Raw genomic sequence first — 25,298 nt, 5'->3', positions numbered from 1 at the left:
TATAAACGTTGAGATTTCTGAAGATCTCCGTGAAAATAGTTCAAATGGTGGATGTACCGTTAACTGTTTTCAGGCATTTGAGTCCTGGGACACAGAGGAGCTCCTCTACTTGGTTGAGTTTATTCCTGTGAGCTCTGTGTTCCTGGACCTCTTTCCACCCTTTCATTACCTAATGTGGCTTAGCTCTGCTTGTCACTCTCTCCCATCTAAACCTTATGCTTCTTTTAAGACCTCTTCCCCACTACCTCTGCCCTCTGTGATCTCTCTCCTTTCTGAATCTTGCAGCAGGTCTACAATGAAAAGTAGCATGCTTATTGCTTCATTTATCTGATTTGTCCTCCCAACTGGTTTAAGTCCCTGAGGGCTGAGACTGAGTCATTTTCTCCCCTCCTTCTTTAGGTTTTACTTGCATTATTCCTGCCTTAGGCCTTTGCCATGTGCTGGTCTTTTCTGCCTAGATTTCTCTTAGTGTACTTGACCTGGCTACCCTCTTGCCCGTCTCGGCTTAAATGTCATGCCTCAGCGAGAGAGAAAAGCCTTCTCTAACATATCACCCTGGACTTTCCACATAGTACTTAACCACTGTCTGAAATTTTCCTGTGTCTCCCCCAACAAAATGTAACTTTCATAAGTACGTCAGTCTTGTATAATTCTTTTATCTCTCTATCCCCTTGCTTTCTACTAGTGCATCAAAAAGTAGTATACTTTTTGAGTGTTCTTCCTCAAATAAATACATGAAAATGCAATTCTGCAAGTTTGTTTCTGTATTTAGAGCTAACTTCAGAGTTTACAACACTGTTACTGTAGGAGGCATTTTGAGGGGAACTGTCCTTTGTATTGGAGCTGAGTTAGCCTGAGGCAGCAACTTAAACAAGCTGATTGAGTAGGTTCAAAGGGACAATGTTCTAGTGAACTGAGGTAGCCAGATCTTTTATAGAAAAAAAGATTATGGTAATTTAAAAGAGTCATAGATTTTATTCATTTTGAAAAATACCTTACTTACTGTTTAAAGTTCTTTTATACATTGACATCTTCTTCCATCTAGTGTCTGTTATGTACATTAAACAATCCAGTTACTAAAAAGTTAGCAAGCAGTGGGTTGAGCCTTCTGGCATTCCATTAAGAATGCCTGAGGAAACAAACTTCTTGCCAGTTGTATGTGTGCTGATTGGGGAATGACTGAAACCCAAATTTTCCATAATCAACAGATTGCTAAACATAGTGAATTACTTCTTTCATATTCATCTTCATACAGTTTCAGAAAGAAATTGGATTCCTGTTAGCAGTTATTCCTTTGGAGGTTGATGTTGCTCTTCATATAGTATGTCAAGGACCTTACTTTGTATTTATTATTTTAAAAAAAAAAAAAAGAAAAAGCCTTTTAAAACTTTTTCTGCTTATTATTTAAAAACCTTTTCTACAGGGGTTTCTGGTATCAGAATCATAGATTGTTTTTTTGTTATAGAACTTCCTAACTTACGCTCTTTCTCTGTTTATAAAGAGAGATAGCATTATTTTTCTTCCATTACTCTTTTTGTCATAAAGAACCTCAGCAGTGCTCTTACAGATCCACAAATTATTAGTGGCTCTGCAGTGACCTAAGGTAATTGTTTAACACTCGTGTATAAGTCTTGAACTACAAATTTAAAAAAAATTGTTAAACTTGGTATTTATTAAATCTTTGCTTTTGGGTAATGTCTTGGTTATCTAGTGCTGCTGTAACAAAAATACCACAAGTGGATGGCTTTAACAAAGAAATTTATTCTCTCACAGTCTAGTAGGCTAGAAGTCCAAATTCAGGGCATCAGCTCCAGGGGCAGGCTTTCTCTGTCGGCCCTGGAGGAAGGTCCTTGTCATCAGTCTTCCCCTGGTTTAGGAGCTTCTCAGTGCAGGAACCCTGGGTCCAAAGGACACGCACTCTTGGCACTACTTTCTTGGTGGTATGAGGTCCGCATTTCTCTCTGCTTGCTTCTCTCTTTTATATTTCGAAAGAGATTGACTTAAGACACAACCTGATCTTGTAGATTGAGTCCTGTCTCATTAATATAACTACCTCTAATCCTGCCTCGTTAACATCATAGAGGTAGGATTTACAGCACATAGGAAAGTCACATCAGATGACAAGATGATGGACAGTCACACAATACTGGGAATCATGGCCTAGCCAAGTTGACACATATTTTTGGGAGATACAATTCAATCCATGATGAGTAGTATCCAATATACTAGTAACTTTTCTTTTGGTTCGGGAAAAAGCACCACTGATAAATATGTCTGGGACTATACGGTGACATTAGTTTTTCTTCCTCAAATGTGACAACACTGGCAGCATTTTCTTTTTAATGACGCTCTTTGAATTGAAAGTTTTCGCTCATTTAAATTTGTTAACTGAAAACTTGACTACCCGCTCCCCCTTTCAGCACTTTAATTTTTTGATTTTAACAGAAATGTATATATGTGTGTAAAATTTAAAATTTTATCTTTTTAGAATATTTAATTATTTGAAGTGACTCATGACTCTTGCTCTTCAGCCTCTTGAGGGTCTCCATAGTCTGTATTGCTAATGAGATGAACCCTGGGATTTCTTGTCTGAATTGTAACACTTTGTTTCCAGACTCTTTGTTTTGATTCCAACACTAGGAATTCGGACTTATTTTTCTAATGACAGATTTTACTTTGGCTTCCTGAGCTTTGCCAGAGTTTAGACGGAAGAGTCTATTAATGTGAAGAAACATGTCAAACCCTTTTTTCTGTCCTCTTTATCGAATGGGCACTCTTCTGCTTAGATGAGTAAAGAGATCCAAAAATGATCACCGGTATCACACAGACTGGTGCAGTTGAATAAATGCATATTTAATTGAAAAGAAAACACATCCTGGAATGTCTTTCTTAGAAAGACCTATCATTCTTCTTGCCTGCCCTTGTGTTCTTTGGGTATGTAAACGTGAGGAAAACTGAAAATGTAGTGGGTTTCCCAGCACCGGCACTATGGAACTTGAGATTGTGTTTATTCATTAGTTTAAAGGAGTCTATGTTAAGACATAATTTGTGTTATTTTTAAAGGACTTCAGTTAGAATTTTGAATATTAAAAATGATTAATTCCATCATTATTTGAAACATTGATAGCATGTTAGTATGTGGTGTCTTGTGCCTTTTTTGAAAATATTGAAATAAAAAATGAAGCTATTATGATTAGTAGTCAAGATATGTGTGTGTATAGGGTAAACAATTCACAGGTTATAAAACAAAGTTTTGTAAATGAAGCCTTTTAATTTAATTAAAGTGACCTATCATGTATAGTTACTACAGTGCTAGTGTTCTGTGTGTTTTTATTGTAGTCTTACTAAGGACGGAGTAGAACTGCCCTATAGGATTTCCAAGGAGCGCTTCATGGATTCAAACTGCCGACCTTTTGGTTAGCAGCTGCAGCTCTTAGCCACTACGCCACCAGGGTTTCCAAGGACATAAAAGTTGTACCAGTATTGCCCTGTCTCCCAAACCTTTCAGTCCATTTAAAAATCTGCATGCTGTCTTAATATAATTGGTGACGTTAGAAATAGGATGAAGGTATTTTAGGTTCCTCTCTAAGGTGTATTTATTTTAAAGAATGTGAGCATCTTTTGTATTCATCCTTCACAAATACTTATCTTAGGAGAGAGACTGGTGTCATGAAAATAACAGTGGACTAAAATGGGAAGACAAAGGTCTTTTGTCCTGGCTGTGCCTGTGAGGAGGTAATTCTTGCCTTCCTTAAGATGTTGAGTTATGAGGATTAAAGATAAAGTTTGAGAAATTACTGTAAAAACTGTTAAAGTGCTACACAAATGTTATCTGTGTTGCCATATCCAAACCAAATTTGGTATTTTAAGGAACTTTCCTCTTTCATCCCTTTCTTCCTCAAAAGATTGAGAGGAGAAAAATGAAATTTGAACTAGAATACTAGAATATGTATATGTAGTAACTTTTCAGAATTTCATAAGGAATATTTGTGACAAGTTCTCTTAGAGGATATATAAATAGAAGGTCTTATAATTGTTAAATTTCTATGAAATGTGGCATATGATATTAATGTTTATGTGTACATAAAAAAATTCTGGGGATGGAATTAATTGCTCTGCAGCATAGTGGTTCTCTTTCTACATTTTCTGGTGTGGTTCTGTTAGGCTATAGGCCTATTTTTTCCCTCTATATCTTATTACTCACACTTTAAGAACTTGATACCAGTTGAAATTATGAGCTAGCAAAAGTAATCTAATCTTTCTATTTGAATATATCTGGGGGTAGGTGCAAATGGAATTAAATAGAGGAAGGATAGATTAGAAGGTAGTAGCATGTACCTTGCGTACCTTTTATCATACACTTGGGATTTAAGAACCAGATCTTAAAAGAACACCAGCTGAATGTTGCATTGCTTTTCCTCCCAGTCTAGTTATGTATGTATTAATATATGTGTATGGAGCCCTAATGGTGTAGTTAAGAGCTCATCTGCTAACCAGAAGGTCAGCAGTTGGCATCCACCAGCTGCTCCTTGGAAACTCTAGGGGGCAGTTCTACTCTGTCCTGTAGGGTTGCCATGAGTCAGAATCAACTTAATGGCAACAGGTTTGGTTTTTAGTTTTGGAGTGTGTGTGTGTGTGGTGTGTGTGGTGTGTGTGGTGTGTGTGGTGTGTGTGTGTGTGTGTGTGTGTGTGTGTGTGTGGTGTTGTGTTTTAAGGGTAAGGGGAGGGTAAGATGCCTGCCACAATCATGGAAAGGTTATGCTCTGCCAATGTAATTGTTTTTGACTTCTTAAAAAAAAAAGTATCTTCTAAACAAAGATAAGAATTAATGAAATTTCATATTATAAGAATGTATATGCAGTATTAAGCTATCATGAGCTGTAGGTACTGTTTTGAATTTTGGTACTATAAATTTACTCAGTGAATAAATGATTGCTTTCTTCTAAGGAACTTCATATCTAGAATCATTGGTTTTTCTCCTTTGTTATTAAAAAAAAAAACCAAAACCTTTGTCAAGTCGATTCTGACTCATAGCGACCCTATAGGACAGGATAGAACTGCCCCATACAGTTTCCAAGGAGCGCCTGGTGGATTCGAACTGCTGACCTTTAGGTAGCACTTAACCACTACCCTACCAGGGTTTAAAAGTTACTTATTTTAAACCACTTACTTAAATCAATCTGATTACAGTGTGTTTAGTATAAAACGTAACAGAAGAAAAAGATAGGGCTTATACAGACCTTGTGGGCTTAAAGTGACAAGTGATGATTTTGAATTGTTCCATCGCCTTAAAACTTAAAGCTAAATACTTTAAATACTTAACTTTCTGGCTTCTGCTGAGCACTGTTTCCTAGTTTGATTGCTGCTTACTAAGATGTTTCAGTAGCTACCAGAAACGATCTTCATTTAATAAATTTTCCTACAGTTAGAAGAATAGTTTAATCGGTAAAATACTGTCCTTTGTCAACTATTTGGTTTAGGAGACCATATCTTTGCAGGATTTGTCTGAGGCTTTTTTTTTGAACAGTAAGGAGATGGCTGTCTTAATGTCACACCTGAAAAAGAGGTCCCAGTGCTTAAATAGAAGGGTTTACCATACATGTTTTACTTCTGATTAATATGTTTATTTACCAGTTTGCTTTTTAACTGTGGTTCTAAACCTGTTTCCTACCCTAGGATACCTAAGGAGATGCATCCTGTAGGAGTTTTTAGGGATGTTGAAAGGAATCAGAGTGAGGAGGAAGGAGGTCATGTGTGTAATTTTAAAAAGCCCTCTGTATATTTCTGGTAATGTCTTCCTCTTTGTTGAGAATCCCTAGCATGGAATACAGAATTTCAGTAAGTGACTTTTCATGTTTGCCAATACATTTAAGATGTTACATGTTAAGGAATGCGTAGGTCATCTGTTTGGTAGACTGTTACTCTTTTGGTGCTCAAAAACCTTGGTCTTTTGATGTGTAGGGTGTACCAAACCATTCTGTGGTAGTAATGCCTAACTTGATATAATTTGTTTTAGAAGTGCTTCTGTCCAAATTGCATAGTATATTTGATTTTTTTTAATGTGTTTAAATTAGAGATTTTTGGTGATCTTATAATTTTTCTTGACCAGTCTCACCTGTTTAAAAAAAGTGATAATGATGTTTATTGTTACACAGTACATTTATTTTTGAGAGACTACAGTGCTTGTTACAGGGAAGATTTAAAATATGTAATTGTTAGAAACTCTTACAAGCATGTCAACCCGTTACAGTTGAGTCGATTCTGACTCATAGCGACCCTATAGGACAGAGTAGAACCGCCCCATAGAATTTCCACCGAGCAGCTGGTGGATTCGAACTGCTGACCTTTTGGTTAGCAGCCAAGCTCTTAATCACTGCACCACCAGGGCTCCTACAAGCATGTCAGTTCTTTGGGTATTTGCTTGAGTATTTTGGCTAGAGAAGCTGTATCAGAATAACTTCACAGTTATAATTTGCCTTTTTTCAGGACTTTTTAAAGATGGGTGCACACATTTTTTATAATAATCATTAAAAAAAATCATTCTGTCTTTTCCTTGGTTATAGAGTCCCTCTCTGGTTTCAAGCCTCTTCCTTTTAGGATTTCTGCAGTGTTTAATTCTTAGTGATTATTAATCTTCTGTGTCCTAATGGGCTACTTTGGCATTTAACTGGAGAACTTGGGCCGAGGGTGTGGGGGGTGTTGTAGTCTTTCAGTCTTTTGTCCTTCCTCTGCTAGGGAGGTCATGGAGTAAGAGATTTCCTTTCAATCTTGGTAATTTCCCAGGCTGGATGGGATGTTTCTAGAGTACTTCCAGGACTTGCTGACAAAAGGGGAAGATAAGGGATGCAAATGGGAGCTGAAGCAGGGTCTCTTTTAAGGCTGTGAGCTATCCTGGCTTAAAAATAAAGGCAAGGATGTGCCCACCTACCATTACCGACCATTCTGACCAGAGAAACAATAGAAGTCCTGGATAGAGTGGAAGAAAAATGTAGAACAAAACTCATGTCTAAAAAAGGCCAGACCTACTGGACCAATAGAGACTGGAGGAACCACCAAGACTATCCCCCTAAGATATCCTTTGAACTTGGAATTGAAGCTATTTCTGTAGGTCACTTTCCAGCCAAATAATATATTGGCTTATAAAATAAACAGTATCACCCTGGAGTATTGTGCTCCTTTACACAATTAACTATATGAGATTAAATCGTCACCAGTTACCCAAAAGCAAAGATGAGAAGGCAAGGAGGTGAGTGGAAGCTAAATCAATGGAAACAATAAACAGAATGGAAATAATGAGAACACTTGACACGTTGTAAAAATTGTAGCCAATGATGCAGAACAATTTGTATAAAAATTCTTGAAGGGGAAAACCTAATTTGCTGTGTAAACTCACCTAAAACACAATAAAATATTACTCAAGTAAAGGCAAGCAGAAAGTGAGTGAAATTAACGTGATGCCTTGGATTCAGGCGCCTTTAGGTGAATAATTATTTAGCATAAATTATTTTTAAAGGAACACTGAATTCAGATTTGTATTGAAGACTAACACCAGACTTTATACAACTACCAGCATTCTTAATTCTGATAAGATATTAACTTAGGCCAGTTGAGGTACAAAACCTCAGAATACTTAAGTACACAAAATACATTAGCAGTGGATTTCATTTCTCCGTCTCAGCTAGGGATTTTGTGATTTTACCAGCCTAGTGCTTTGACACTTTTTTGCATTGTCTCAGTGGTCAGTTAATGAGAATATAACCAGAATTTTGGAAGCCATCAAAATGAATAGGCAGTAAAATATTAAGAACTGCTAGTGCATTTCTTTCTCTTTTTTAAATTGCCATAAGGACTACTTCCGACATTTCCCAGTCGTTGATAATGAGTAAAATTGCCATTATGTTAGAAATTTAAAGCTTTTTACTATTAGTATAGGTAACAGTTGTCTTTTACTGATACAAGTGCACTGTTTTCTTTCTTTTTTGTACCTTGGCTAGGTTAATCCTTTCTAAGCTTTGAGTTCCAGCTCTTCTTATGCTTGATTAATGAATTGAAACGCCTACAGTCTTTGGTTTCATTGAAAAGCGCAGTGACTTGAAGCCAGTGCTACGTTTTTACATTTCCATTTAGAGTGGCTAAAAATGGTAGGCAGTATAGGACATGAAATACTAAGGTATTAAAAGAAATGAACAGTCTTCTATTTTTTATAGTTTTACTGTAAAGTAATGTGTTTCCTTTAAAGTCAGGTTCACTGCAGTATGATCTGTATGGTGTACAGTTCTTTGGGAGTCCCTTGGTGGTACAAACAGGTGATGCATTTGGCTGCTAAGAAAGGTTGAAGTCCACCCAGGGGCACCTCAGGAGAAAGGCCTGGCAGTCTGTTTCTGAAAAATCAGCCAGTGAAAACCCTCTGGAGCACAGTTCTTCTCTGACACACATGGGGTCTCCGTGAGTCGAAATTGATTGACAGCACCTAGTTTTTTTAGTTCTTTGAGTTTTGACAAATGCATATAGTTGTGTAAACAATACCACAATCAAGCTGTAGTATAGTCTTATCATCCCAAAGTATTTCCTTGTGCCCCTTTCTAGTCAGCCTCTTTTTCCCCATTCCCAGCCCTGGTAACCACTGGTCTTTTTTTTCCCTGTAATTTTGTCTTTTTTAGAATATCATAAATAAGATTTTTTTTTAATTGCGGTAAAGTACACATAACAAAATTTACCATTTTAACCATACAGTTAAGTGGCATGCATGATGTTTTGCAACCACGCCCCCGTTTAGTTCCAAAACTTTTTCATCACCTCAGATGAAACCCCCCCCCAACCTCAGATAAGCAGTTACTCCCCACCCCCTCTTCCCCCAGCCCCTGGCAACTAAAAATCGGCTTGCTTGCTTCATAGATTTTCCTGTACTGGATATTTCATATAAATGGAATCATACAATATGTGGCCTTATGTGTCTGGCTTCTTTCACTTAGTATAATGTTTTCAAGGTTCATCCATGCTGTAGCACGTATCAGTACTTCATTTCTTTTTATGGCTGGATAATATTCCATTGTATGTATATACCACATTTTGTTTATCTATTCACCTATTGGACGTTTGGGTTGTTTCCCCCTTTTTGGTTATTGTGAATCGTGCTGCTGTGAATATTCATGTACAAGTTTTTATTTGAACACCTGTTTTCAATTAGTTGGGTATGTACCTACCTAGGAGTGGTTTTGCTGGGTGTAACTTGCTGAGGAACTAGGGAACTGTTTCCTACAGCGACTTCACCAGTTTACACTCCCATTTCTCCACATCCCAGCCAGTCAGCACGTAATTATTTTATTTTTTTTTAAATTATGGCCATCCTAGTGAGTGTGAGAAGTCCTTGAGTGGTGCAGATGGTTAACACGCTGGACTGCTAACTGAAAGATTGGTGGTTTGTGTCCACCTAGAAGTGCCTTGGAAGAACTGACAATTTACTTCTGAAAGATCAGCCATTGAAAACCCTGTGGAGCACAGTTCTACTCTGACACACATGGCATCGCTTTGAGTTGGAATTGACTCCATGGCATGTAGCTCAATGGTTGTAAAGTGGCATCTCATTGTAGTTTTGATTTGCATTTCCTTAATGTCTAAAGATGTTGAGCATCTTTTCACATGCTTATTTGGGCATTTGTGTATCTTCTTTGGAGAAATGCCTAAGTCTTTTATCCATTTTTTAATTTGGTGGTTTTTCCGTTGTTGAGTTCTAGGAATTCTTTATATATTCTGGATACTAAACGCTTATCAGATGTATGATTTGTGAATGTTTTCTCCCATTCCGTGGATTGTCTTTTCACTTTCTTGATGCACAAAAATAAGGCTTTGAAAATGCATGTTAAGTAGATAAAATTCACAATTAATTTAAGTATGTTGATGAGGCCGGCCCTTTATATTTCTGGGTTCCATTTTTTTGGTGTGTGTTCAGAAAAGTAACTCGTAAGGTTAAGAGTAGATCAAACTTTAGTTATAGAAGTTTTAACTTAAAAGATAAAACTTTTACTTAAATGGTTATAATGTATTTTGAACCAAGGTCGTCTTCTAGTCAGTCCCTCTTCCCCTTCATACACCAACAGCTGTGCTGCTCTCTTTTCTCTACTGAAGTGTATGTTGTATAAGGTAGTGTCTTTAATACTGTTGTTAGGTGCTGTCCAGTCGATTTCGTCTCATAGTGACCCCGTGCGACAGAGTAGAACTGCCCCATACGGTTTTTTTTTTTTTAATTTAAATTTTTTATTGTGCATTAGGTGAAAGTTTACAGAGCAAATTAGTTTCCCGTTTGGTGGTTTGTATGTAAAGTGCTCCATGACATTGGTTTCATTCCCCACAATGTGTCAGCATTCTCCCCATTTGTGTCCTAGTTTCGCTGTTTCCTTTCATCCTGATTTTCTGTCCTTTCCTGCCATCTCATCTTTGCTTTTGGGCAAATGTTGCCCTTTTGATCGTGTGTAATTGATTGTTCTACGGAGCATGTTTCTCTTGGGTGTTGTTGTTTGTTTTCTGAGTGCCCCATAAAAGAGTTTTCTAGGCTGTAATCTTTATGGGAGCAGATAGCCAGATCTTTCTCCACTTCAGTACTAATATCTGGATTTAGCAACCTGGAGGTTATAGTTGGTTTTGTTAAGAGTGATGGGGCAGAAGTTGGATCAGTATGGGTTGAAGAGCTAGTGGAAGGTAAAGTAATGAAAGTGGGGAGCATAGACAACTCCATTAGTTTGACTACAAAGACTGGAGGTAGATTGCTTAGTGGTAAGACATGTGGGATTGATGGAATTTTTTGTTTTCTTTTTTAAAATTTGTGTTTGTATTTTTAAATGGGAGATACTAGAAAATTAAATTTACATGTTTAAGGAGAGAATTCAGTTCGGTGGGAAACATAGACTCTACAGGAAAAATAAGAGTATTTAGAACCTTATAAGAGGCAGAAGTAGATGGAATCCTGATCAAGGCCTAAAATTGGGTGCAGATGTGTTATGGTATCTTTTTTTTCTTGGGAAAGTAGAGAGAATGCGAGAGAGTTTATGTGTTAAGAAAGTATTCTGGAACTTGAAGAGGTGATAGGGAAGGTCTGGATAGTACCTACAAAGAGTAAAAGATAAACATTGGAGGATCTGGGAAGTGTGGTGGATGATGAATATCTAGGTTTATCCAGGGTCAGGGTTTTGCCAGATTGATGTCAGGAAAACCTTAAGGGAGCATAAGGGAATTGGCAGGAGTGTTGTTGAAATGATAGATCGTGATATCTGAGCTATATGAAAAAGGAAGAGAGTACCTGGATGGGGAAAACATAGTCACTGGAATTAGTAACTAAAAATTTGAAGTGGTTTTGGGAGAGAGTGTGAGAAGAAAAAGCAAGACATCAGGGAACATCGAAGAAGATGAAGATGTGAAAAGGGTTCATGGGAGTTTAGAGACAAGGAGGCCAGTAGTAGCTCCTAGCTTGGCAGGAGCAGTTTAAGTGGAGTGCTAAGGGTGGAACCCAGATTATAGAGGGTTGAAAAGTGAGCAAAGGCAAGGAAGATAGATTTTTCAAGAGTTTTTGACGGTGAAGGATCTGGGCAATTAGAATTCGGAGAAATAGGGTTAAGGTTTTATTTTTTTAAAGCAAAGTCTTGGGAGTGCTCACATGTTGATGTTACCATGAGCAGTAGTAAAGTAGGAGGTTTTTCAGCACACGGAAGAGAAACAGGCTATACCTCAGCCAATGGGGAAGTGTATGGGTTCAGAGGAAAGGAAGAATAAAGAGAAGTTTCACTTGTTCCAGTATGTTAGGATGATGGCAGGCAGGCTTTGTGTGCAAATGCAGGTGAATTTGTAGGTTTATTGGAAGGAAGTTGACAGGCAGTGTGGAGTGTTGAAGAACTTTTAAGTTAGAACTGGATTTGAGTTCTTTCTCTGCCTTTTATAGCTGTGCAATCTTAAGTCACTTATGGAACCTTAGTTACTTCATTTGTTAAATATTACCCAATAGGATTGTGTTAATGATTAAATGAGATAAATGCTTGGGGAAGAATCCAGCACTTGGTAGGTGCTCAAAAATGTTAGCTTTTATTCCTGAGAGTGCTGTCAAATGGCTTCTGTTTTCTCATGAAGCTGCATTCTGTAAAGTCATCCAGTGGTAGCAGTGGGGGAAGGAGGAGGTGATGGAGTCAGAGTCTGAGGAGGAGTAGGGGTGCAGAAAGTTTGAAAGCTGTTTGGAAGGGAGAGACCCCTGGTTAGGGAAACAAATGGGCATTGTTGAAGTTTCAGTTGTAGTCGGAGAAAAGGAGTAATGAACATGGTGGATGTTTTGTTCAGCAACTTTTTCACTGAAGACAGTTGTATACATGAGGCAAAAGTTCACATCTGATGTGGTACCTTCCTACAGTTATTGATTTTGTTTGTCTCTTCTGGTTAATTTGATTAGAGGTCTGCCAATAGAGGGTATTTGAGATTCCGTGAAAGGGAGATAAACTATGCTGCAGTCAAATCTTTATTATGACTGCTAAAGATGTTATTAAAAATGAAAATTTACAATCTTTTAAATGAATCAAGGACAGTGTTACTTTTTCAGTACTGATGTGTGACAGTACCCTTGGAGTGTTGCCAGCCAGGGAAGCTCACCTGAGCCTTGGTGTCTAAAGTCTTTCTTGGGGCTCCATGGTTGACTGCCCAGGTGGCTGACCTCAGTCTCTAGCCCTCTGGAGGTTGAGTTGATACCATGTGACTCAAAGCCCCTACCATAAATCACAGTGTTAGACTTCCCTGTGTGGTCCACGGTCCCCAGGTAAACAAAGACACTCTTATTAGGCTTGATATCCCAAGGGTTTAGAGATTGCTTCCTAGGGTTTGAGGGCAAAGGCCAGACCTCTCTGTGGGCAAGGTTAAATTCTTACTTCATGATAATTAAATTTATTTTTGTATTATATGAGTCTGCAGTGGCTGTTTAGTTGACAGCTTGATTTGTGGTTAAAAATTGGTAACAAAGAACCCATAAATGGATAATTAAGATTTGATATCATGGATACATAATACTTGGGTAGCTAAGGAAATTTCACCAAGAAATTATATTAACCATTCAATAGGTCAGTATTACAAAACTGAAGTAAATTAATTTATACTTTTGGCATGGTTCAGCTCTGTTTTATTAAATTGAACTTCCTATTTTCTCTTGTGGGAAGAGTTTTGTGTAATGAAGTCCTTAGAAATTGTTTTCTTTTATCTTCTTTTTTCTTCCTGAAGCCCTGCAAATATTTTAGCCATAGACTCATACTTTAGAGCACAGGGTTATGCATAATTTCACCCTTTCTCTTATCTCTCATGAAAGCCTATCTGAATCCAGGTGAGTAAGAGATATTACAGGGATAACCTTGAATTTGTTGTTAAAGGTAAATCATTTTCAAGTGATATTAACTGTTAGTATAGAAAACTCAGCGTATACTCCAACTGCTTGGTGACAATGACACTGTCTTTGGGAACCATTGCTTTAGAGAGTAAATGCATTCCCACCTCCTTGGCTTTAGTGCTGATCTCTAAATGGGTATCTGGTTGATATCCATTACAAATTAGATCTCAGCATGAGAGTGAAATCCCTTAATAAGCCTAGTTAAAAACAACTTTAAGTAAGATGATACTTATTCCAGTGGCACCACTAGGTGTGGTGTTTGCATCAAGTCATTTTGGGAGACTTTTTGGAAATACTTCCTAATAGGAAATTCCTTGATTTCATTCACTCTTTCCAGAGATGGCTCTTGTTTTTTTTTTGGTTGCTTTGTATACTGCTTTCAAGAACTGCACCCAAGACAACATTTAGCCAGGAGGTACTGTTCCCTAACACATGGTGGATTGTTGATGTGAGATCCAAGAATTTGGGTTATTCGAAATGAATGACCTCTCAGATTTATCACATTTTCTGTATATTGAGAGTAGGTGACTAAAATGAGTGATAACTGTATTTGCATGTGATTTGTATATAATGGTCAACTCTTAAATTCTTTAATGTCCTAAAAATTTTTGGGTTGCCACGTTGGAGTAAATCTCTCAATCCTCTAAGACACAGAGTGGCTTTCCATCTCAATTTTTGCTTCAACATATAATAAACCATAGGGGGCTGTAGTTCAACTAAAAGCACCTAACCCATGAATGATATTTGCTTCATGTTTGAACAACAAATGTTTTAACCCACTGTCTTCACTAATATTGTAACTACTGTCTTACAGATTGACTTGATGCAAAACATCACAAAGGCTCCATATTATACAGTATGCGATTTTTGAGGTATGAGCTTTAGAAACTTACCTCTCATGTGGCATGTACATCAGGCTTTAACTTCGGTTTGATCATTCCGGGGAAATTGATGCATTTCTTTTTTTTCTCTCCATAATATTTTTAGAGTATTAAAAGGGGCTGTGGATGTATTTTTGGATCCTTGCTAGGATTCTTTAGCCTTAACCGATACATTTTCTCTTTTCACTAAACTGAGACACTGATTCTGGCAGATGATAGCTTTTTCAGTCCTTAAAACTAGCTTAGCATTTTATGTCTGCCTCTTTGCGTTCAAATCTGCATTTTCTATTTTGTGCCTTTGCCTCATTTTAAGTGCTCATTTCTGTTCTTTACCAGTTTTCTATTTTCTTGTTGTTGCTAACAGCCTGAGATTGATTTTTTTTTTTTGGAGACCTAAGTGGTCTAGATATTATAAAAATAGAGATTTCATATAAACGCTGAACCCTTTTGTGCTTTGAGGTTCAGTATACTTATAATCTGAATTCTTACTGGAAATGCTTTGATCAGTTTGTATTAAAAGAATTGGTAACTAGGGAGTTTTTAGGCAGTTCTGAGACATTAGTGCTACTTGAGTGAGTTTATCTGTTACATTTCTGAAAACCTAAATTCTGGGGAAAAAAACCTTGATTGTTCATAATTCATGAGATTTTTAAACCTGTATTTCTAACAAATTGGGAAGTTACTCCTATTTTTGTTTTTTTTTTAGTTTTAAATCAAAAGCTTTCTTGGTAGAAATAGATAGTTGGTAGCATTAGATTGCTTACATTCAGGAACTTAAAATCACCTGCTATATATTGAGTGTAAAAAGTTATTTTGATTGTATTCATATACACACGAATTTATACATTAATTGTCTGTTAGCCTGGAAATCTTGAGTTTATTTTGTAGATCGTTTATGGCCATAATAATTTTGTACCTTATGAGCTAAGTGTTTCTTAAGAATTCATTATCTTATTTAAGCCTTCCAGTAATCTTAATATGTGAGATAGATATTATCCCCATTTTATGCAAGAGACAACCAAGGCTCAGAGATTATTTGTGCAAAGGCACACAGACCTTTTCAGTGATGGAGCTGGGATTTGTGCCCAGATCTTTTTTTAACCTGTATTCTCTGCTGCCTTATGTTTACTACTATGTCACCAGAAAATGATACAAATATTTTAACTATTAATAGTAAGGGTAATATATGTGATGCATAAACATAATGAAAACGGGAAATGAAGGCATGCATAAATATTAGTAGACTTCAGTTATCTTGGTGTTTCAGAATTAGTCATGTGTTTATTTTATTCATTTACTAACAGCCTACTTTTGCAGGTTGTGTTAGATGCTACATACAGACATGTTCAGAAACTGTCAGAAAAGCTCATAAGCCTTCATTTTATTTTTCAATCCTCTTTCAGAAATTAATGGTATGTTTTGGTTTATTGTAGATACACATTTAATGTGATATTTTTAGGTATGTGGGGAATGTCTAATTCTAGTAAAAACGAAAAGTTCTCCCAATCTATTCAGTGTTAAAGGTATTTAAATGCTTACAGATTTAGTATGCTAGGAAAATAGCTTCATAATTTTTTTCTTGAAATTCCATAGATTTTATTTTTCCATATGTTGAAAGTACTGAGCTTTGTGTATCAATAAGTGAGCCTAGAATATTTGAAGACGATCCTCCATTGTGGAACCATAGTTATTTTAGTATGCTAGGGATACTGCGTTTTGTTATCATGGTTCAGATTAAGAGTTTGTAGGAGTAATTTAGACTTGTGCCAGTACGTATCCAAGTTTACTTGGACCTGTTGTCTGCATGTTCTGTTAGCAGTGGTTGTAGTAAGTACAGACCAAGGTGTTGGACTGAGCCTCCGCAGAGTTTCATGTCTGGTGTTTTTGTTGGTGGGGAAAGGACGATAAACTCTGAGCATAAGCACTGCTGTCTTTTTTACACACGACAGGAAGGGGGCATGGGAGTTGAGGATTAGGGTGGTTTTTGCTCTTGCCAGCGTCCTGAACTTTTCCAAATGATTTTGACTTCAGAAGGTGTTTTTAGTAGTAAATATAGTAGAAGTGATTTCTTTTCAGAAGGTTATTCCTTTCAGAAGAAATTTCAGTAGGAGAGGAACTTCGTGTTTGTACTTTTCATGTGCTACCACAGAGTATCTAGTATTGGCTTACTTCTTGATAGTTTGTGTTCAATAATTAGAAAAATTAAGACTCATGAGAAATTATGTAGCTCAGTTCCCTATTTTACTGATGGGGAAATTGAGACATAGAGTGGGTTAAGAGTGGATACTTAGAAAAGGACTCTGATTTTGTTGTTTAATAATATCCAAATATCAGGTGTTAAACAATACTTAAATGTTAAATAGGTTGTCAACTACAACCTTCAAATTCAGCTTTATTGGATTCCTAGTATTTTACTTTTATTTTCTTAAAACTTTATTTCCTCTCATAATTTTAATTGATATTCTTTAGTTAGGCATCTTCAGTGAGGTCTTCAGTACTGCTGTACATAAAAATAATCTCACTTTTCAGCTCATGTGTTCTTTTCTTATGTCCTGTTGTTCTTGCTTTAAAACATCATTCTAGAAGTTATTTCCCCACCAAATAATAAAGAATTCAGGTGAGATTTAGGGCACATTGCCATGAGGCAGTACTTTTAGAATAATTTGCTCCTGCCTGATATGCTGCCAGTGTTTTTTATTTTTATGACTGGGAAGACTGAAAAATTCCTACTGATTAACCCTCTCCTGGGGGAAGAGATTCAGAAGAATTATACTTTCTGTTTAAAGTCATGCAAAGAGAATCCTGGACCAGGGTGACCAACCATCCTGGTTTGCATGAGACTGAGGTGGTTTCCAAGATGCAGAACTTTCAGTTTTAAAAAACGGACAGTCCGGGGCAAACATTTCTGGGACTGAGGGAGTTGCTGGGGCATGGGACTTGCCATACTAAAACCTGTGAAGTCCTGAGCACACCGGGATGAGTCTGCCACCCTAATCCTGGTAGTTATTTATAAATCTGAATGAGTCTTTAGAACGATAGAAGAGGCTCAAGAGTTGGCACTTTCGTCCATTGACTAGACACTGGAGTTGCTTATTTGTAATAGTAATGGTTAAAAAACAGAAAAGTTGGGGAGAAGAGAGAGGCTTGTATAAAAGAAGGATGTATGATTTGGGCTATTAAAATGTTTAAAGTTCTGATCTTACACTTTTCTCTCTTTACAGAACTGATAGTGCATCAGCCGACCCAGATAATTTAAAATATTCTTCATCCAGAGATAGGGGTGGTTCTTATGGACTGCAGTCTTCGAATTCAGCTGTGGTGTCTCGGCAAAGGCACGATGATACCAGAGTCCACGCTGACATACAGAATGACGAAAAGGGTATGTATTTTCCTTATTGCTACAGGCATTTAAAAACAGTCCTCTCCCTTTCTTTCCTTTTCCCTCTCTCCTCCCCTTTTTCCTTCCCCGCTCTCTTCCTGTTTTTCTTTCAATTAATTTTGTTTGTAAAATAGAAGTACCAAAATACAGTATTATTTCTGAAACTTCATAAATTCTCCCCCTTACGTCTTTAAAAAATTTTTTTCTCCATAAGATAAAATGCAGTTTCTTTGTCAAAAAAAAAAAAAAAAAAATATGGTAAGACCAAAGTCCCTCCTGACTACTGTCTCTCCTCTGGTTCTCTAACAAGTTTTAAATAAAGTGCAAAATATGACCTAATTTAGTTTTTATTTCTCTTTTAATCTTCCAGTTAAGGTACACATAAATCAAAATGATTTCAAGGCTGGCAGTACAGGGAATTAGGTAATAAGATCCTCAACTATCAGGAATTGATTCAGAGAAACAAAGAACACAATTAAAATAACATAAATGTTGGCTGTTTTTAGGTGGCTACAGTGTCAATGGAGGATCTGGGGAAAATACTTATGGTCGGAAGTCGTTGGGGCAAGAGCTGAGGGTTAACAATGTGACCAGCCCTGAGTTCACCAGTGTTCAGCATGGCAGTCGTGCGTTAGCCAACAAAGACATGAGGAAATCACAGGGTAAGTCCAGGAAAACCCGGAGAACCAATCACATTCGCCTCCGCTAAGACACCTCTTATCCTGGACGCCTCATTTCTTACTAATGCCCTGCACACGAATGAGTTGATTCGTTCGCTGTGGTTTGAAAACATGTGATAATTGTTTGCGTTTCTTTTCTTGTGAACTGTTTCTTAAAGCAGTTTCTCACAAGAAAGGTTTGAATACTTTTTTCAGAGAGAATTCTCTTAAAGTAAGATTAGAAGACTAGAAAAGATTTTAAAGAAAACGTTTTCTTGATTTTCGTGTATACTGAATCAGTGGTGTACAGGGGGATGTGGATTTATACGGAGTTGGCTCTTTTCTAAAATTAAATGCACCAATCCCACTTTCTACCTTATAAGCATAAGCCTCACTGTATAGATAAAGTGCCTTGAAAATTTAGCGGATTAGAGGTAATGATAATTTTTTTTTTTTACAAGAAAATTTTATTGGTAAAGCTGAGTATAGTTGTTGGGTGTAATTACTCTTTTGACAGTTAGTTTATGACCATTTTTTCCATTGTGTGTGAACACCTTTGTGTCTGTAGCTTTTTCCTTTTTTTTTGCTTCCTGCATTAGCTTTCAAAAAACTGATTTCTTTCAGATGAATATCCAGAAGTGGAATGACTAAGTCAGAGGCTGTACTGTTTCTGAATAGTGTTTGAAGTGTTAGACGTATCATGATGAGAAGCTAGGAAGCGACTCTACAGCTAATTTAGTCGAACTCCTCCTTAGAGGCTCAGAGTTAACAGTTTGTTAACGGCACAATTAGATTTACTGATTGGTAACCTGATGACATTTTCAGTATCCATCCTTACTGAAATAATCTATGGGTGAGGGAGTTGCAAGAATCCTGTTCCTTCTCACATATGTTGTAGATTATTCTATTATCAGTCTTCTTTTTGTGCCTTAGAGAAATGAAACTGTCAGACCCTTTGATGTGATTTGTTGTTAGTGTACATTGGCTAGTTACAATACACAGAACAGCTGAACTGGAGTTATAGTTTTAAAAAAATTAGTACTTGAATGCATCTTTATCAGCAATGTCCAGCATTATTTGAGCATTTACACTCATTCTTGTCATTAAAAAATAAAGGGAAGAGAGGTTCTGGTTTACCACCTTCCTAGTGGTGGCATGCCTTGTACATAGTAAGTGGTGACTAGAAATGTTTTCTGAACTCAGTGTGTGATTGCAGTTCACCAAAACGTTGTCCTTGGGAAATGATGATGTGAACAAGACTCTCCCCTCTAGTGGGATACCTCTGTGAGGAATGGAAGCATATAGCCCTTTTCTACCTCATTGAAACGTTATCCTTAACTTGTAGAAGTTATTTACCTATACTCAGGCTCTTTACCTGGATATTGAAAGCAGTTTGGAATAGACCTGAAGAAATTATTTTCTGAGCCTTTCTTTTTCTCTGGCACTTGGTCCTTCGGAATGAGGTGTTCAGTTTGCTTAGGCTTATTCATTTGTTCTTTCCTTCAGCAAATCTGTTTTGAGTGTCAGCTATCTCCTAGGCACTCTGCTGGGGCTAGGTATGTCGTGATGAACAAAAGAGTGGTGGTTTCTGTGTTTGTTGAGCTTTTATTGTCCAGTGGACTATGCTTTTTGGTATTGTTTTGTTGTTAGGTGCTGTCGAGTCTGTTCCGACTCATAGTGACCCTATGTACAACAGAATGAAACACTGCCTGGTTCTGTACCATCCTCACAAACATTGTTATGCTTAAGCCCATTGTTGCAGCCACTGTGTCAGTTCATCTCATTGAGGGTCCTCCTCTTTTTCACTGACCCTCTACTTTACCAAGCATGATGTCCTTCTCCAGGGACTGATCCCTCCTGATAACATGTCCGAAGTATGTGAGACGTACGTAGTCTTGCCATCCTTGCCACTAAGGAGCATTCTGGCTGTATCTCTTCCAAGACAGATTTGTTTGTTCTTTTGGCAGTCCATGGTGTATTCAGTATTCTTCGCCAACACCGTAATTCAGAAACGTCAGTTCTTCTTTGGTCTTCTTATTCATTGTCCAGCTTTCACATGCATATGAGGCAATTGAAAACACCATGGCTTGGGTCAGGTGCACCTTAGTCTTCAAGGTGACATCTTTGCTTTTTAACACTTTAAACAGGTCTTTTACGGCAGGTTTGCCCGATGCAATGCATTGTTGCTGCTTCCACGGGTGTTGATTATGGATCCAGGTAAAACGAAATCCTCGACAGCTTCAATCTTTTTTCCATTTATCGCGATGTTTATTGGTCCAGTTGTGAAGATTTTTGTTTTCTTTATGTTGAGGTGTAATCCATACTGAAGGCTGTGGTCTTTGATCTTCGTCAGTAAGTGCTTCAGATATGCTTTTTGGTATACTCTAAAACGTCTGGGATATGAAGTTTCTATGCTTACTTATACTCATGGACAACAAAATGTTCATACTCACAGAGCGGTCGATGTCTTATTCTGACGAGTCTCGACTGTCCAATCTTCTTCGGAGGATTACCCGGGAAGACGACAGAGACCGAAGACTGGCTACTGTAAAGCAGTTAAAAGAATTTATTCAACAACCAGAAAATAAGCTGGTAAGTATGGTATGTTTGGAAGTGTTGATAATTTGTGTGTTTCCAGAATAAACAAGATAATGCTATCTGGAGTGATTTAAGAAGGGAATAGGTTTGGGAAAGATAACAGAATTCCTTATTCCAGGTTTATGTGGCCTATATAATGATCTAGAATTTAATACCCTTAATGTGTAATTTATCTGCCTTTGTCCATTGTTAAATCCACATTGGTGCCTTCTGCAATAAAGTGCTTTTAATTTTTAACAAGTTTTATCCTGTGGGTAACCCTGTTCTCAGAAATTTTTTTCTGCATTCTAAGACAAAACATCTCTTTGTTTTTCATTTGTGAAATGAAGACTTGGGGGTACGTGTTTTGTTCATGTGTAAGTTTGGTCTGGTGGCCAGGGCTAAGTAAATGGAAAAGCTCTTTAAAAAAACATAGTGTGGGAGCAGTTACAACTTTCCACCCCAAGTTACTCTTCTAAATTAAGAACTTGGTATGCAGCAGGTGAAAATTAATGAGAATGCTGTAGCATTTGGTTCAAAGCAAGCCCCACCCCCCACCCCACCCACATTTTATTGTGAAAAATTTCAAATATAAAGGTGAAAGAATTTTACATTGAGCATTCGTTGTCTGCCGTCTAAATTCTGCCATTAACGTTTGTTTTATTACATATCTGTTTATCCATCAGTCTTTTTTTAAAAATGAATTTCAAAGTAAATAAAACAAGCTTTTTGAGTTACATTTTTTCATTGAAGCCCATGGCTCTGTGTTTGCTATGGGAGAATTTCTTTCATATAGTCTGATAGGAAACTTAATGACACTCCTGATACATGCCAGTTTGTATCTGGGAATATAATGGAAAGTAAGGTACTGCCCATTTATAATTCAGAGAGGTTGACAAGTAAAAAAAAGTACATAGTGCTGTTCTTGAAAGTAGGAATTTGAAGTTTTTATAAATGTGTTTTTTTTTAAAGGTTCTAGTTAAACAATTGGATAATATCTTGGCTGCTATACATGATGTGCTTAATGAAAGGTAAGTAACTAACAATGGTTAAATGACTTTTTAAAAATATGTTTAGAAATTATTAAGAAATATACAAGAAGATAAACCCATTGGCATCAATTATGAACATCTGTTTAATGTTGCTCTGGGTCCTTTTGTCATATTTATCTGTGTTAAAGTATATTTTAACACAGGTATTTATATTTTGTATTCATTGTCACAGAATACAAATCTAATCCATTTGAAAGGGAATGCCCTTCCCACTCTTTTTATTTGTCAACCTAACCTAACTGCATAAGGGAGCATTGGCTTGTAGAATAGCATAAACTCTTGATGCATGCGTGAATGAATGCAGTTAGTTTTGTAAACTGGAGAATTTTGAAACCGCTTAAAGAACAGAGAACAGAAGTGAAAAGGAGCTTCCTTCTTTGGCGAGAGTAGATTCAAAACATCTATTCTAAATGATTACTGGGGTTCTCCGGACGTGTGCAGAGTCATTTCTTTGAATGGTGATTCCCAAAGAATTGCAGAGTTGGAAAGCACCCAAAACTCATCCAGCAGATCCCTACCCTTGCTGCCTTTTAATGGTTTTATTTTATATAGTTAATTATTAATACTATGTTTAAATCAGTGTTGTTACCCCTGCTAGTCCATGATACTCAACCATTACCATTTCCTATTTTACTGTTCTTTCTATTGAATGTTATATAGAATGTAGTTATTTATGGTGGATTTTATCTGATAACTTATTGCTACCCATTTCTGTGAATCATTTAATGTAGTTTGAGATGGAATTTGAAGCCAGAATTTCAGCATTTCTGGGCCTTTCTTTACTGTTTGCAAATCATTGATTTTTGTAAAAGAACATCTAATGTCTGACAAAGGTGCTTTTGGGCACCGCAGGATAGAGAGGATACAGTAATTTGAATGGATACAAATTTTGCCTTTTATGTAGTTTGAATAGAAATTAAAAAAAATCATTTAGGACTTTTCTTTAGTAAGACGTGTCATTCTTGTCATCTTTGAAAGCTTAAGTCTTTTTTGTATGTTTTGTTTTGTTTGCATTAAAATAAACACAGTAGCAAATTGCTTCAGGAGTTGAGACAGGAGGGAGCTTGCTGTCTTGGCCTTCTTTGTGCTTCTCTGAGCTATGAGGCTGAGAAGATCTTCAAATGGATTTTTAGCAAATTTAGCTCATCTGCAAAAGATGAAGTTAAACTCCTCTACTTATGTGCCACCTACAAAGCACTAGAGACTGTAGGAGAAAAGAAAGCCTTTTCATCTGTAATGCAGGTAAGAATGGAAAAAAAAAATGATGTGCTTGAAAAATTGTCCATATGTCCTTGGAGGGGAGTTTGATGAAAGGGAATTTAGAATAGGGGTTATCTACTGATAGTAAATATCACACAAATAAAGTTTCTCTTCCTGAGCCAAGTAAAGGTAGATTTAAAGTCAGTTAGTTTTTTTGTTTTGACTTTTGGCCTTTAAGCAGCTTTCCCTTGAAGTTGCTCAGTGCTAGAATTGTTCGCAGATTTGGAAATAGGAACTCTTAGGAGAGCTGGAATGCCTGTCTCAGCTGGTGGACAGGAGGGGGCCTCACGTTTTTTTGAGGGAGACAAAAACGAAACATCACTACTCATTTTAAGCCTTTTTCAGTTTGATAACGTCAAAAATTCTAATTCCAAGTGATATAAAACAATTGTATATAAATGAATACCAGCCTACTTAGTTTTGTTTCACTTTTGTGTATCCAAATGCATTAAAAAGCATTCTTTTTTTAAATTTTGAGTAAGATTAAAAGTAATTAAATTTTTGTTGCACTGATGTTTTTAAAAATTAGTATCTGTGTGCTTGGAATATCTGATGTCTTTTTTGCTTTATGATTCATGATGTATTTTCTTTGGGTTATGGAGTTTTTAAAAAAACAAAATTTTTTGTTTTACATTCAAACTATACAACATATTTTACTTGGTATTGTAATCAGCTTTAGATATAGTCACTATTAAATGATGACACTAATTTACTCATTTTCTCTCTATTTTGTTGAATGTTTGTGGTTTGTAACTTTTATTTTTAAGCTTGTAATGACCAGCCTGCAGTCCATTCTTGAAAATGTGGATACGCCAGAACTACTCTGCAAATGTGTGAAGTGCATTCTTTTGGTGGCTCGATGTTACCCTCATATTTTCAGCACTAATTTCAGGGTGAGTTTTCAGTCCCCTCTTTTTCTAGATAGTGGATTGAGGGGATGGCCGTGTCTGTGAGGAACTGAGAAATCAGGGAGAAAACAATGCTTCTGCTCCTTGGAGTATAATCAGGGATTTTTGAGGGTCCAGGATTTAACGGTGCAGTAATGTTTTTATAAGAAATGCCATCTGTATTTTTCTGTCTGGCATTAATACCTTAAGATACCTAAAAAACCCAAAAAACCAAACCCGTTGCTGTGGAGTCAATTCTGACTCATAACGACCCAATAGGACAGAGTAACACTGCCCCATAGGGTTTCCGAGGAGTGACTGGTGGATTCTAACTGCGGAGACCTTTTGGTTAGCAGCCAAGCTGTTAGTCACTGCACCACCAGGGCTCCTAAGATATCTAAAGAAAATCAAATATCATTTCATTACTGTCAGAAATGTAGTTCCGTTGTTCTCCTGCCCCCTTCCCCTTTTTGAAATTTCTGTAATGTCAGGTTGGTAAAACACAGGTGCTTTTTTTAGGGTCTTTTACTCTGAACAGTCTGTAGGTGGAATAGCAGTATGGTATGACCTTAAAATGATTACCCCCTCTCTTTTCCCTGTCAAGGATACGGTTGATATATTAGTCGGATGGCATATAGATCATACTCAGAAACCTTCACTCACACAGCAGGTGTCTGGTAAGTCTTTTAGCATATACCAGTCATGTAAATATTGTGAGAAGGGGTGTTAGCTGTTAATACTAATTCTTTGGTAATTTAAGAAAAATAATTGCCTCAGAGAAATATTTTGTTTATATAAATGAGCATTACTTACTAGCTAAATTTATCTTTTCAAAGGAAAATTGTGGTTAGTAGTGAGCAGGTAGGGAGAGTAAGTACAGATTGTAATTCACGTGTGAGGAATTGAAGGATTTTTCCCAAGTCATTTGCAGCATGTACTGGTAGGAGATATGATAGTGTCAATACCTAAATGTCAGTGGAAGAGCCTGGATACTTGCGACTTTTTGTTTTGCTGATTATTAAAAAAAAAAATTTGGAAATTTGTCATAAATGGTAGGTGATTTTTTTTTCTTTTTGAGTTAAAAAGAATGACTCATTTGGACATTTCAGCTTGTCCCCAGGTGCTGTAGTTCTTAGCTTATTTGGAGCAATAAACTTTTGAAAATATGATATGCCAGGCGAGAGTGGTTCTGTTCCAT

General features: G+C 36.9%; 1 protein-coding gene across 5 annotated transcripts in view; it reads left to right on the top strand.

The window, feature by feature from the left end:
• The window catches only part of SMG1 (SMG1 nonsense mediated mRNA decay associated PI3K related kinase), a 93,166-nt gene that overhangs the window by 6,054 nt on the left and 61,814 nt on the right, over positions 1–25,298 (top strand). For 2 of the 5 annotated variants that reach the window (XM_023728504.1, XM_004373293.2), the window contains exons 2-8: positions 17,508–17,665; positions 18,172–18,327; positions 20,780–20,916; positions 21,874–21,932; positions 22,982–23,195; positions 23,981–24,106; positions 24,705–24,777. In XM_023728504.1, coding sequence (XP_023584272.1) covers positions 17,508–17,665; positions 18,172–18,327; positions 20,780–20,916; positions 21,874–21,932; positions 22,982–23,195; positions 23,981–24,106; positions 24,705–24,777 — 923 coding nt within the window. Of the gene's footprint in view, positions 1–10,407; positions 14,278–17,507; positions 17,666–18,035; positions 18,089–18,171; positions 18,328–20,779; positions 20,917–21,873; positions 21,933–22,981; positions 23,196–23,980; positions 24,107–24,704; positions 24,778–25,298 lie in introns of those variants that run through there. The other 3 variants (XM_023728502.1, XM_023728503.1, XM_023728505.1) reach the window with 3 other exon arrangements.

This window comes from Trichechus manatus, unplaced genomic scaffold, assembly GCF_000243295.1.
Source record: "Trichechus manatus latirostris isolate Lorelei unplaced genomic scaffold, TriManLat1.0 scaffold00024, whole genome shotgun sequence".
Taxonomy (NCBI): domain Eukaryota; kingdom Metazoa; phylum Chordata; class Mammalia; order Sirenia; family Trichechidae; genus Trichechus; species Trichechus manatus.
Note: the sequence above shows the minus strand (reverse complement) of the source record. Positions and strands in the feature narration are given on the sequence as shown.